Source organism: Crassostrea angulata, chromosome 10, assembly GCF_025612915.1.
Source record: "Crassostrea angulata isolate pt1a10 chromosome 10, ASM2561291v2, whole genome shotgun sequence".
Taxonomy (NCBI): domain Eukaryota; kingdom Metazoa; phylum Mollusca; class Bivalvia; order Ostreida; family Ostreidae; genus Magallana; species Magallana angulata.
Genome location: NC_069120.1, coordinates 15,534,209 through 15,548,566, shown reverse-complemented (window position 1 = coordinate 15,548,566; position 14,358 = coordinate 15,534,209). Strand labels below are relative to the sequence as shown.

The window sequence follows — 14,358 nt, the reverse complement described above, 5'->3', positions numbered from 1 at the left end:
GTCGTAAACCACGGCCTATATGACGGAGAGAGCTATATATAAGCGGACTCCGGTCGGACCGTGGTTAAAGACGATGTGTTAGTCACCGTATAACTCATTTTAGGTAGTTTCACAATAATTCTAATCATGTGCTTGCCGTTGCTGATTGATTTAAAAACAAAACATATCTTATATTAATACACATGTAGTTACCCCTGTTTGTCCGTTTCTCACAAAATCTCGTTCACATCTATGAACTATTATTAAAACTTAATATTGTAAGTTTCTTGCAAATGTTTTATCGATAGGTATTAAGCTTTGTGATTCGTTGCTTGATTGATATGTTTCGTTACCCTCATGTCTTTGAATCAAATCGGTTTCCCCTTTGGTAACACGTGTATTTTGTATTTCTCGCACGGATTTTGAAACCACAACTCTTTAGCTTGAAACACCATATTCTAAGCAGACTAAACTGAGATGGTCTAAGTAAAAACAGAATTTCAGACGCCACGCAAGCAATTTTATACAGAATTTGTTTTACACCTAATACTATAAGATTGTGGAAATGCCCATTTGGTTTCGTCGTAAAAAACAATTTCAAACCTAATTTTTTCCAACTAAATCTAATTGATAATGTTATAATACAGGTTAGCAAAGGTACAGTTTCTCACTATATTCAGTTTTAAATATTTCAATCAATGATAAGAAAAACATATTTCTATAAGTTTTTGTAATATCAAACTCCACCACTGCGTTTGGGGTCCCCCAAAACGAAGTGAAACGCGGTGGCGGGGTCGGGAACCAGACAGTTCTATAAGGTTACCTTATGCATGTCTGGAGCTCCAACCACTAAGCCATCTCAGTCTCAAAAGTGCATTGTTTCAATGATATGCGAATTTTGCCACGAATTTACGCACTTGTATCATATTTCTAAAATGTGCAATGATACCCAAAATGATATTTTTAATGTAATCCACGTTTTTGTTGATTGAAATCGGTTGGTTCTTTATTAGACCTTATTTAGACTATGACAAAAATATGGAACAAAGCCCAAGCTATACAAGAAATGGCATTGAAGTTCTTCAGAAATGACACTATAAGGAGGTTTTAATTACGCCTGTTTAAATAAACACATTCCAAGTATTGAGCATATTCAAGGTGTACAATCGATGTCATGTTTAATATACACTGTTTTAAATCTTTTTAAAAAAAATCAGATTTGTTGATATTTCACTTTCGCAGTATCTTATATAGGCATTTATACGCCTTATCCACCCATGCAAAACGTTTTCAAATTTCAACAACAAAAATGCGGAGAAATGTACTTACATTTGAAGAGTATTGCGACCTTTACGACAAATAATTTCAAAAATCAGCTTATTGTGACGGTATTTTTACCTACTGTAACGTCTGTTTTCAAAAAAAAAAAATTATACATCAAAATTGATTTCAGTTGCTGTGATAACAAGAAGTAGAAAACTATGAATTTTTGAAAATAGTTGGGTACCTTTTCAAAAGAATCTCAATTATACTTTAAAATTATTTGATATTGAAGACCAGGCGTGTCTATTACTTTAGACAAAATTAAAACTAATAACAAATATGCATATTTTATTTCATAACATGTATTTCTGGTCGTTACTTTCTGTTTGACTTCAAAGTAGTGTCATGTTGTAAATTTTGAGTTTTGAATTCTTTCGGGTAAATACAAAATTTATTTTGTATATAATTTCAAAATACAATATTTGTTTTCGAATTGGTAATGTTCTCCCTTTTTTTTAGATAAACAACACATTACTCATGATAACCAATGTGTGTTATAAACATTTTAATATTACAGTGCTACAAAATTGGACCAGTAAAAATATAATAAGTCATATGTTTATATGGCAATGAATCAAAACGCGTTTGGACGGTAAACCTCACAGTCGTACTTTTCACAGTTCCAGTTTACTATACATTGTACAGAGAAAGCCCTGCACGCATTCGCCCGGAAACACTTGTACGCACAATCCGTTTCCTTGGAGACAGTCGTCTTGGCGAGGTGTTTCAGGTAGTCATTAATGAACTCCACTTTTGGAGGCCACACCCTCTCAAATAGAAGCTTCTGTGGCTCCACGCTAAAATCTTCGTCACGGTAGGCGTTCTCAAAAACATCACTAACCACGTACCACATTTTCAGGTCTGTAACATAAGTTAATAAAAATTGTAATTGTTTTTAAGCATTATTTCATACAATAGCGCAATAACGCATCATCAAATCCACTCTTCTTTTACTTACTAGCCCCCCCCCCCCCCTCTCCTACCGTAATTTTTTTTATTGCAATTATCAACTTCGAGCAATAAATCAAGTTTGGGTCTTTTTAAAAATACTGAACTCTTCTTGCAGATAAAAGTCCGGAGCGGGTCCGTGCAGTTCCGGAGATCCTCTGTCCCGTCCGTCCGGAGGATCCCGCACAGTCCGGTGAAGTCGTCAGTGTTTCCTGATTTATAGAAAAAAAACCCAACAAGTTACCCTTAAACTTCACCTTCAATATCGTATCTCGAATATAGAAAACCCCACCAAAATTGAGTTAAAAAACCTTTTTATTCAAACTATTATAAACAGCTAACACGTTTTTAAATTGTTTTATATTCATGTATCGGTAGTCATTGATTGAGCCAAGGGTTTTTTCACAGATCTTATCGACAACAGGAGGCAATACCCCTCCCCATACACATATCATCTCAAAGTACTATACAACGTTAGCAAAACATACTGATTAAGTAAAAACCGTGATATCGGGAAGTGGTTTCCATCAATTTCTCTATACATAAACCATCTTCAAGATAAATTCAGGTAAAATCAGGCATTTTGTAAACTCATTCTATATGACAGACCATATTTCCAGCTGGCTTCGTCCGCCGGTGACCCGTCCGACCACGTCCACACGTACTTGTTGCCACGGTAATCCTGTCTCAGTCCTATCCACGCACTCTCCTCTTTGCTTGTCTGTGTGCCAAAAAATATACATGTATTTTGCGTCGTTTATTATACAAAATCAACTATTGTTACAAAAGTTACACTATCAAACATTAGCGCTCCCCGTGTAAATCAGTGTTGCAAAAAATCTACACTCATATTCTATAAAAAATATAATAAAAGGGATGCAATTTTTTATATTATAAACTACACGATTTAGACGGGTATATCTATGTCATGCAGTAAGCACTGGCTTACGCTGAGAAGTTCCTGCGCAATGAAGTCTCTCTCCTTTTTGCCCCAGACACTTGTCAGATCCGCACCCTTGGCCATGCACACTGCGATCGCCTCCCCGTGGGTCAGGGTGCCGTAGGGGTCAGAGTTCAACTGATAGCAGAGGTGTTTGTGAAACGTCCACCCATTTTCACACCCCTCCATGGTTAGTCCTAAAAACAAAATAGTGACAAATGCTGAACAAAATCAGAAAGACAACGGTTCCTGACGTTATTGCTTCAGTAAAAAATCTTAAAAAACGAAGATTATTCTAAAAATACCAATGAGCTAAAGAGCATTCCTATGTTTGCAAAACACTTGTGTAGACGATATACATTGTAACCTACCGACACAGTGCTTTGAACTGAATCAGTGAGGCACATTGTTACAAGTGATGAAATCATTGGACAGAGAATATCCCCACTTTCTTTCACGATTTATGATTATCGTAGGAGACAGTTTTTTGAGTTAAATTAGTTTATTTTTAAAAATCAAATTCCAAGTTAAACAAACACTAGCATCTTAATAGCGCTCAGGTCTTCGTAACAAGGTTGGCAAACAAAATAATTTTTTTTAGGATTTGCTATTTTTTTTCACGTTACTTTACCAAGAAAAAAAAAGGGTATTTTTAGAGAAAGAAGGATATCAGGTATAAAATTCAATTACATAACAGAACGAACTTACCATCTGCACATGCAGTTAAGATCTCCACCAGAATCAAGCCGATCTCGACCCACATTGTCTTCAGATCCAGTCCTGATTTACACCTATCTATTTTGGGATCTTTGGATACAGATCCATATTTGGGAGTCGGTGCGCGGTGCTGGTGCCTTGTTAGTGGGAGCTCCTCGACGATCGATAGCCTTCATCATTTTGTGCCGCTGATTTCCTCACATATAGACGTCCAACAATTGGATTTTTTGATCGTAAATCTGGACACAACTATATTCTACGAATATTTTAACGGTGAAACAGGGCTGTCAATGCGGCGTTGATTCATCGAGTCTTTGTAAAATTACTCCTCTATTCCTCTTGGAACCATTAAATGGAGGTTGTTGTTTTTGGTGATACATGCAATAAAATACTTTATATCTTATTTATCACTTTGATAGTTCTTCCTCGAAACAATTGGCGTGCATACCGGTACGATATTGATGCTCATAAAAGTGTGTATTTTTTAAATCAATAGAATGAACCGTGTCTATCTTTGACAAAACATAAATGGATAACTTCAATCCAATAAATCCATACAATATATGTAGATGTACGTGTAGTATTGGAGTCTTGGGAGATATTGTAATATAAAAACAAAGAAAACATTATGAATTTATTTCGATATGATAACATTCATTTTGTAACCATACACAATACCGGTATCTCTTTAATGATCCAGTAATATTCTAGAAATAAAACAGTTTCACAACTTTGACATGAACAAGAACGATTGTTATGTGAGTTAGATGACTGTGGGTAGTTGTGTGATGAATCACGATGGATCCGGACCCGTGTTAACATGGTCAGGGTCCTCCAGGTGCAGGGACATCATGATGGGCACCAGTTTCTCCGCCAGTTCCGACGGCTTGAACACCCCAAACTCTGTGACGATCCCCCCAGTAATCAGTGACGCTGGGGTCACGTCAAAGGCCGGGTTCCAACAGTTAATACCTAAAAACAACAAACAAACAAAACCCCATAAATTAATTGTGTATGAATTTGTAAATGCTTATGCGTACGTGCGCGTGCGTGCGTCCATGCATACACAATCATATCGCCAGTGTTAAGAAAAAGCCATCCGTACCTGGTGCGGCAACTGAGACGCCATTGAAGTGGGTCATCTCTTCGTGGGGTCTTTCCTCGATGTGGATGTCTTTCCCCGTCTCAAGATGTGGGTCAAATGTGGTGGTTGGACAAGCCACATAGAACGGGATGTCGTGGTGCTTCGCCGCTATGGCCAGCTGGTAGGTCCCGATCTTGTTGGCCGTGTCCCCATTGACCACCACCCGGTCTGCCCCCACGATCACGGCGGACACCCCCCGGCGGTCCATCAGGGTGGACACCATACTGTCACAGATCAGAGTGGCCGGCATCTTCTCGTATACATGTTCATAAGCAGTCAGGCGCGCGCCTTGGTTGTAGGGGCGAGTTTCTGTGCAGTACACATGCAGTAATTTCTTTCTTTCGTGTAAAGTTCGAATGACACCTATGAAAATAAGATTCATTAATTGTTTTAAATATAAACAAAACAAGAAAATACACAACTTAAAAATCATTTAATAATACAGAACTATTTTGTGCAAACATTACACGTTTTTCATACATGATGTACACGAGTACAAATATTGTGTTTAGAGGATATAAATGGTATGTACATGTACTTTAAAGGGACTTGGACACGATTTGAGCTCAAAATTTTATATTTCCATTTTTAATGTAAAGAATGGTTAATATGGGTACATTTATTTTCAATGCTTTGTCAAATTGTTGAGGTCAATTATTTAGTATGATAAAGAGTTTAAAATTCTTTGTTTTGTAAACAAAGCTCGAGTCTTGTTGTTATTTACATACGTTTTATTAATACTGTACAAGTTTCAATCAAATGTTGCTTTCTTCTGTAGATATAATTATTATTTTTGAATACATTGAATAAGTGTACATTGTTTACCGCGAGTCATTTTGTCAAAGAAACGGTAATTCCATACTTTACATTATTTGTAAACAAATATAAGACTCGAGTTTTTCTTTTACATAACAATGAATTATTATCACTGTATCAAATTTTGGTCAATTATTCAAAATGAGAAAGTAAACCATTTTATACATAAATAATAGAAAATAAAATCATGCCCAAGCCCCTTTAATATAAAAAAAACCCCATAAATAATACAAACTTTTAAATACATATAAATACATGTACATATAAATATTTTTTTTTAAACTGTCTAACACAACAGAAACATCATACATGCTGTTACACGTTATTTTCTTGCACCATGACGCAAAGATACTGCTCTGGGGCCGTAACACTAACGAGCTCACTTTGGATCTTTTTCAAAAAGCAAATAAAGTGAAATATGAGACTGGGGATACAAGAGCTTATCTTAGTTTCATGGGCCCAGGGCCAGGAGTGTGTATATGAGGACTTACCTAGTGCCGTGCCGTACCCCGCGGTGGCCAGTGAGCCAGTGTTACAGTGGGTCAAGATGTCCACGGGCTCGTCATTGAACAGCTGTAGGATGTGATCGGCGCCATACTTACTCAGGGTCTTGTTCACAGAGATGTCATTGGGAAGCATTTCCTCGATCGCTGTCACTATTCTTTATACACAATTAGAAAAAAAGTATGTTAACATAAAATTATTCTTTTGATATATTATAAAAATGTCGTTCATTTTTTTTATTGTTTCGATGTTTAATATACTTTATATTGTTGTTTTAAAATATGATAAATAAATTTATATATTTTACGTGTACCGGTAGGTAACATACTTACGGTACCATAATTTCATCGCAGAATCTCAGCTTCATTTTTGCGACCAGAAAGGTGATATTAAAACATATTGTCCTGTGCATATTCTAGTATTTAGCTGCAATAATGTTACACTAGCCCTCTCCTTATAATTTTTTGTGTGTGGGGCGGGTGGGGTGGGGGGGGGGGGGGGGTTGGGAGGGGGGGGATAAATGAAAATACTTTCATTCTGTATTTAATCGAGAGGTGAATCTGTTACCTTTTCAGCATATCCTGTAGCGTGAATTTTGAATTAGTTGTTAATGATTCCGATTTCTGTATGAATTTCTTAGCTGCCTTGCCCATATTGACAGCAGTTGGCCGTGAAGTGACAAGATAGTTCAGCTTCTCTTCAATAAATTTGGACAATTCTTCTTTGCTGGAAAACGATGTTTTCTTCAGCTCTACCGCTAAACTCAGACAACCCACAATGGCGATAGCGGGCGCTCCCCTCACCTACAAGAAATTTACTTTTATTTTACATATTCATGTACCGATCGCAGGACTCGCGTGAATTAGAAATATATAGGGTATATCATTCTCTCTTTCCATACATTTTAAGGGCTTATGATAGAAATTCAAAGGCCTTTGACTTTGTACCGATGCTCATGCATGATCATCATTTCTTTATGTTTACATTAAATAACAGTAAACACTTTCATTTCATTCGGATTTTTGTCTTCTGTTAATTTAAAACGACGCGCAAAATAAAATTTTGAAAAGTTTTGACAGCAAACTCATGATGCTAGGAACGGACATGTATCGGACAGTTTTTCTACACCTTGTCACTTCTTTATCGTATCGTCCTGAATCAAGTTCAATAACTCGTATAGCTACATCTCTCTTTTTAACAATTGTGTGTAATGCAACCAATTGGATACAGTATAATATATGGAGTGTAAAAAAAATTAATACAAAGCCATGTCAGCATTAATCCCTCAATAACTATTCATGATATGGGGGAAAACTCTACGATAATACTGTCACCATCATTATCAGTGTCGCGGTGACATACAATCTGACAAGCATGTCATTGTTTAATACGCACTTGCATGAGTTTTATCGCCTTCCATCCGTCCTCCACCGAGGATATGGGAATATACTTGTGTTCACCGGGTAGTAAGAGCTGGTCTAAAATTTCCAGCGTGTCATTTTCATACTTGATAGCTTCCAAAGTCATGTTGATGTTGTTCTGTAAATCGAAACCAAAATATTGCTCCACGTGTATTAACTTGTACGATGGTTTACTTTCATTTTTATCAAACTTTTTTTTCTTCAAAAGACTGTTCGTGGAAACAATGAAAAAATTATTCACAGAATTGTTAGATTTGATAGAATTGATAAAAGAGAAAATAAATGTATAACTTCTGTTCAAAGTAAGAAATTCTGTCATCGACTTGTTTAAACTTAATATATTGAAGATTTTGGCGCGTAAATTTTCAATATGACAGAGGTAAACTGCGATCTGATTTCACTAGCACAGAAAATCAACTCATGTTTGAGTTTAAAACATTTTAATCCGTTGTGTTTTACAACAAACAGTCTGCTTGTCATGAAGGAAATTAATGAAATAATTTCCAGAGTGAAGGTAAGGTTAAAAAAATAACTTAGGCCTACATTTGACCTGTTTACAATCCGATCGTAGTCCTTCATATATTAATATTCATGTTGATTCTTTATTTCCCCTTAACATACAGTAATTTGAGCTCCTCGTTGCTCTCTATCATTCTTAAAATTTATACATTTCTGTTTGGTAACTGTTTTATACGGTGTTCCGATAAGGCCACTTCTATCTTCGTACTTTCGCCTTTAGAGCGAAGTTGTGAAGGCGGAACACCATAATACTTGTTACTATTTTTCAAAAATGTGTATTCCTCAGTGCTCACTACCAATGATTCTTTTAAAAAAGTTACCGTTTTACAACAATGTTACTGTATTTTATAATATAAAAATAATATTTAAAAAATTTGAATTCCTCAGTGCTTCCTCGGTACCATTCTTAAAAGTTACCAAACATCTATGTTTGGCATTATTTAAAGGTATTTAAGAAAACGCTGATTAATGAACATTACATAGAGACTTGAGCATGTCTATAAAAAAGATTACTAGTACCGGTATGTGTTAACTATATAACTATTTAATTGCTTGAGAACATTTTAGGAGCCCGATAAATTACTGATGGAGATTCCCAATGTGTTTACATTGTGTGACGCTTTGGTTGAGAATCCCAGTTGTTGTGACCAATCCAGGGAGTCAATGTCGTCTGTTCTATCCAAGTTTTTGTTTCGATGTTTGAAATCTTTTGATAAAACCAACAAGGAACACAAAGAAAAACACGAATGGGCCATGGTAACTATTTGAGTATATTTACATTATCCAATGTCTTTGCCTGTGATAACACTACGTATCGATTTTGTACTATATAACCCATAATACAAATGACGCCAAATTGAGGCACTGGCGGGGTTTGCTTATTTATATTTAAAGATTTAATCGTACGATGGCCTAAAATTATATAAATATAAGTAATAAGGAATCATTCTTTGAATATTATGAGGTGATAATTTCGGTCGGGGCGTGATCAAATCTATCATAAAGCCCTTCGGGCTTTATTGGATTTGATCACGCCCCGACCAAAATTATCACCTCATAATATTCAAAGAATGATTCCTTATTCCTTATATAGTACAAGGACACAACAGTGTCAAGTAGGAATATACCTATATAGCTAAATTGTTTCTGCTCTATATTTTATAGAAAGATATCAGGAAATTGCTGTTACCTCTAAACGTTTATACTATTAGTCAGATTGGAGTCAATAGGATAACAGTGGAGCGGATCCATTTGGAACAGGTTATTTTCCCCACACCTATAGTATATACTAGTTCTTCATGTGTGTACGTAATACTTGTATCGCTTCATAAATGTTGAATAAACATGAATTATTTACTTATTTTCTAAGATATCAAGAATAGTTTGTCAAAAAACCAAAGAGCTGAGTGAAAGAAACATCCCAGAAAGAGAGAGTGAACTGGAGCGGTGTGAAGATATTGTACAGAATTTGATAGATTTGTGTGATCTGTCAGAAATACGAGCATGGGAATCAACGATAAAGTCAATAGGGGAATTCCCGACAGAACTCCGGTTACGCCTCTGTTCACGTATCTCCGAGAAATTGACAAGGTGTTCCAAGGAGACAGGTACGACCTCTAATATAGAAAACACAAATACAAGTATTCGTCCATTAGACTACATGCAATTTGTTCATAGAACGGCTGATAGGCTCTCTGACTAGAGGCGGCAGGTTGTCTAGTAATTACACCCGGTAAATTCAAAATTTACAACACAACAGTGTAAACTATAACTATTGCACATCTTTCTGAGGATTTTTAAGAAGAGAATTTATGAATATATATTTACATCTATTAAGTATTATTTCCTCTATTTCTTACGGAAACATAGTTAATTCATAGCTCTATAGAAACAGGCAGACTGAAATCTACACGCCCCGTTTATCGATTGGTCGAAATCTACAGCGGCAGAAACTGACACGAATAAAATGGACACGCCCTGTTTATCGATTGGTCGAAGCCACCAGCAACCTAAGAAAAATCACGGACTGCACAAAATAATCATGATAATGTCAGACTCAAAGTCTCACTGGAGATGTTTTGGCTGTTTCTTTTAGCTAACGTACTCATGTACATTAACAGTAATTTAGTGAAATTTACTAACTTTTCATAATCAATTTATTAATTAGTTAAAAGAAAGATGTTATTATAAATAATAAAATGCTTTCTTTAATGATTCATGCGGGTTATGAAGGTAACGATCATTGCAGAAAAAAATTACATAACCCGCGTTAGCGGGTTATGTATTTTTTCTGCAATGTCGCTACCTTCATATCCCGAATGAATCCCCAAAGAAAGCATTTTATTGTTTTATTATGCCTACTTTGACAATGAGACTTTTTAACTTATTATAACAGATGAGCGTATTATCTGGATAACGTTCATTATCTGTCTTCTGTTAAAGGTGTCTGACGCCCCACCCACCCCAATCTCTTTAATTCCAGAGGAAGAATTGTCCTTTACTATCACAGAATGGATGTACTTGGTGTGCAGACCGCTCGTGGAGAGAGATTTATTACAGCTAGTCAGCGACTGTAGCCATCTTGTTTTGCCCTCATCATTCCTGAACAAATTACAAAACTCAAATTTGGTATCAAATTTATTCTTTAACAAACAGCGATCGCCGGATAGTTGTCCGTGAAGAATGTATTTGATCAGTTCAACAACAATTCGCTGTTTTCATGAAAATCGTTAATTTGGTAAACTATCACAAATATAGGCCTGTATTTCATGTACACACGTACACCAACTTCCAATTAAGAGAGGAGAAGAACATTTGCAAACAAGTTCTCATTAACAGGTACGAGTTTGCTGTAGAAACACAACCTTATTGCATGTGTGTACAGAAATGCTGAACAGTCTACTGTTGAGAGCATGGAGCAGTGGAGTTCTAAAACTTTTCGTCAACTCTTTCTGTAAATGTACACAAAGAAAGGAAAACAATACTAGTATATTGGAGCAGGTAATTTCATTAATGATTTATAGAAATACACCAATGAGATTTACGAAATTTTTCATTGAGACCAAAACCCAGGAATTTCATCCAATAACGGATTTGTTTTTTTTTTACCCATATCAATATTTATGATCAGTTTTAAATTTCAGGGTTTGGCAATTCCCACAAACCTGTATGGTGAATCTGTACACCCACTGTTGAAGCATCTGCAAGGATTCTTGATTGCAAGGGGTTTGTCTGCATGGAACTGTGTACTTAAACTAGTCATATACAATAAAAGTACTACCGGTACTTGTAATGCTAGAAATATTTTCTTCAAAAGCACCACAAAATAATAATCTACGATTTTTTCATACACAGAAGAGACGATGAAAGCGGTGCACGTCAAGGCAATTTCCCTCGAGCTTCAGAAACTTGAGGAAAATGGAACTGCCATTCAGAAAGAGAGAATGTGTCTATTGCTGGTCCACCACCTGGACGTGTGCAGTAGAGTCATCAAGTTCTGTCTGACGTGTGATAAAGCGGTATATGTGTATTCTCATTCCATGAGAAAGATTTTGATAAAACTTTAATAAAGTTCTTTTTACTTTCGTCCTTCAATGGTCATCTTATATTCTCACTTCCAGCTGATAACTGACTGTATAGAAATAATATCAGTGTACTCGAGCTTAGAAGAGGCAAAGCAAAACCATGTAAAGGTACTTGACGCTTTCGTTCTGTGTATCATCTTTAAGCATTCTGTCAAGAATTTCATATATGGCACCAAGTTTATTATACATGTACTATATTTACATTTACCGAGTATGACTCCCTCTATTTCCTACGGAAACATTAGTTAATTTATAACTCTATAGAAACTAACAGGACTGATATCGACATGCCCCGTTTATCGATTGGTCGATATCTATAGCGACTGAAACTGATAGGAAATTGACAGGACTGAAATCTACACGCTCCATTTATCGATTGGTCAAAACCAATGCACGAAATAATCATGATGTCAGACTCAGTCTCACAGAAGACGATTTGGGTGTTTCTTTTACCTAATGTACATCAACAGTAATTTAGTTAATTTAAATTACTTTTAACAATTTTATTAATTTGTTAAAGAGAAGATGTAAATATAAACAATAAAATGTTTTCTTTGATGATTCATGCGGGTTATGAAGGTACCGATCATAGCAGAAAAAAATTAAACAAAAATAATTACATCACAGGCTGATAATTATTTTGTGCAATGTCGCTGCCTTCATATCCCGTATGAATCACCAAAGAAAGAATTTATTGTTAAAATACGCCTCTCTCTCTCTCTCTCTATATATATATATATATGGTCTGAATCCTCTAGATGCTGTCGGTATTTGAGATGCGAATTTCGAAGATCCAGAAATCTGACCATCGTAATTTAATACTGTACATGCCCATTTTACAGACCATAGATTGGATTCATCATCTTCAAAAACACAGGCGTCGGAACCAGGGCTGGGGCTTATAGCCCCCCCCCCCTCTCCCGACTTTACTTTGGTAAAGTTATGCATAACCATAGCCCCCCCCCCCTCTCCCGACTTTACTTTGGTAAAGTTATGCATAACCATAACCCCCCCCCCCCCCCCCCCCCACACCCCGGACTTTTTTCCACACACTTTCAATTTGTCCGACACCAATGCAACATATATATTCAAATACGTCCGATTTGAGAAAATATGACATTTGATTAAAAAATTAATTTATTTTTCAGACAGCATTTCCAAAAGTGATAGAATGTCTGCGTGGTTTATTGCATAAAGTATCTTTAGGGATCATGGACATAAGATGTGCTGTGATGGACGCATCAGATGTGATCCACGGGGCTTTGCTAGGACAGCTTCTTATTATATTCATGTTAAAGGCTGAACAAGGATTGAGACATGCACTGGACATATTACAAATGGTGGGTAGCTTTTTATTAGAAAGGATATTGATTTAGTATAGTTCCAAATTGAATGCAAAATTCTGGGTAAAACGGTGATGTCTTATTATACTGAAACCTCATTACAAACAAACGACACAACCTGTAAGAATACAATATTTCATAAACTGTAATTGTGGTTATGATTGTAATAAAATGTTTTTTTTTATTGTTGTAGGCAGTTGGAAGCAACCTGGCTCAACATCAGTTGAAAGCATTGTTAACAGTCCATGACAGTTTGAACATACAGATTGATAGATGGTCTGCAAGCAAACAAAACCAATACCGAATCCTACTGAACAGTTTGAGTCGTGGCAATGAAACAACTGAACTACGTAGCAATGAACTGAGCGCTGCAGTTAATTACATTGTTGAAAAGATGTCATAATAAAGTCTATAGAGAATCCGGAACTGATAGTACGTGGAGCATTTTCTCTTTTTAAAAAAATTGACAATACAGAGTCAACACAAACAGTATACATATAAATAAAACATAACACACCTCTTATCAGCCTGTAATGTATATTATGTGTTTGATCAATAATTAAGTATCAGTCTTCATAAACTAGTAGTTTCAATAATAATGCAGCATATGAAATGATCAAAGAGAAAAATACATAGGTAATCACAGATTACACGGTACAAAGCTTGCCGAGCTTCAACCTGCTCAAAAACCTTAACCTCCCCTAGCATCTAAAATTCAGGATTCAGATTCAGCATCCAAGTCTTTCAAGTCCTTAAGTAGGTCCAGATGCATCATCCATGCAAGTTCGGTGAAGATAGGACAAGTAATAACTTAGATACTGGACCTGCAACAAAAACTTTAACCAGGTCCCGACGCTGGGGGTATAGCATTAGCCCCCCCCCCCTGACTTCGTCTCATCGAGCTAAAAAGCCATCTACTGCTTATGTATATACTGTTGTGAAGGCCAAAAAGCCCAAAATATTCCAAGTTTGCTGGATTGGACTAAGTATATCATACACATATGTTATGGTAATAATTAATACAATAGTCTTGCTTGTAAATTAAATTTTAAAAAATGAAATTCTATGTACCGTTTATTGAACTTTTGGGGTTTTATGGTACAGTAAGTAATGCTTTTTA

At 36.0% G+C, this 14,358-nt stretch overlaps 2 protein-coding genes across 2 annotated transcripts; one reads left to right on the top strand and one right to left on the bottom strand.

Moving 5' to 3' along the window:
• Positions 1-1,141: 1,141 nt before the first annotated feature.
• Positions 1,142-7,950, bottom strand: LOC128168072 (methylthioribose-1-phosphate isomerase-like). Its single transcript, XM_052834166.1, has 10 exons — positions 7,767-7,950; positions 6,939-7,174; positions 6,359-6,528; positions 5,013-5,414; positions 4,705-4,879; positions 3,899-4,077; positions 3,200-3,387; positions 2,860-2,971; positions 2,358-2,462; positions 1,142-2,163 (listed from the first exon to the last, which is right to left on the bottom strand). The coding sequence occupies exons 1-10, from the start codon at positions 7,896-7,898 to the stop codon at positions 1,877-1,879; spliced, it is 1,986 nt and encodes a 661-aa protein (XP_052690126.1). The 5' UTR covers positions 7,899-7,950; the 3' UTR covers positions 1,142-1,876.
• A 206-nt stretch (positions 7,951-8,156) lies between these two features.
• LOC128165786 (uncharacterized) lies at positions 8,157-14,255 on the top strand. Its single transcript, XM_052830616.1, has 11 exons — positions 8,157-8,306; positions 8,879-9,067; positions 9,476-9,571; positions 9,681-9,918; positions 10,794-10,939; positions 11,150-11,311; positions 11,455-11,536; positions 11,666-11,829; positions 11,932-12,003; positions 13,044-13,235; positions 13,432-14,255. The coding sequence occupies exons 1-11, from the start codon at positions 8,163-8,165 to the stop codon at positions 13,639-13,641; spliced, it is 1,695 nt and encodes a 564-aa protein (XP_052686576.1). The 5' UTR covers positions 8,157-8,162; the 3' UTR covers positions 13,642-14,255.
• Positions 14,256-14,358: the final 103 nt, after the last annotated feature.

Coding starts and splice junctions, on each gene's coding strand:
- LOC128168072 (XM_052834166.1), bottom strand. CDS start 7,898: ATGACTTTGGAAGCTATCAAGTATGAAAATGACACGCTGGAAATTTTA. Junction 4,078..4,704: donor AACACGGGTCCGGATCCATC/GTGATTCATCAC, acceptor AAAATGATGAAG/GCTATCGATCGTCGAGGAGC. Junction 2,972..3,199: donor TTGCGCAGGAACTTCTCAGC/GTAAGCCAGTGC, acceptor TTTGGCACACAG/ACAAGCAAAGAGGAGAGTGC.
- LOC128165786 (XM_052830616.1), top strand. CDS start 8,163: ATGACAGAGGTAAACTGCGATCTGATTTCACTAGCACAGAAAATCAAC. Junction 9,068..9,475: donor AAAAACACGAATGGGCCATG/GTAACTATTTGA, acceptor TATATTTTATAG/AAAGATATCAGGAAATTGCT. Junction 11,537..11,665: donor AGGATTCTTGATTGCAAGGG/GTTTGTCTGCAT, acceptor TTTCATACACAG/AAGAGACGATGAAAGCGGTG.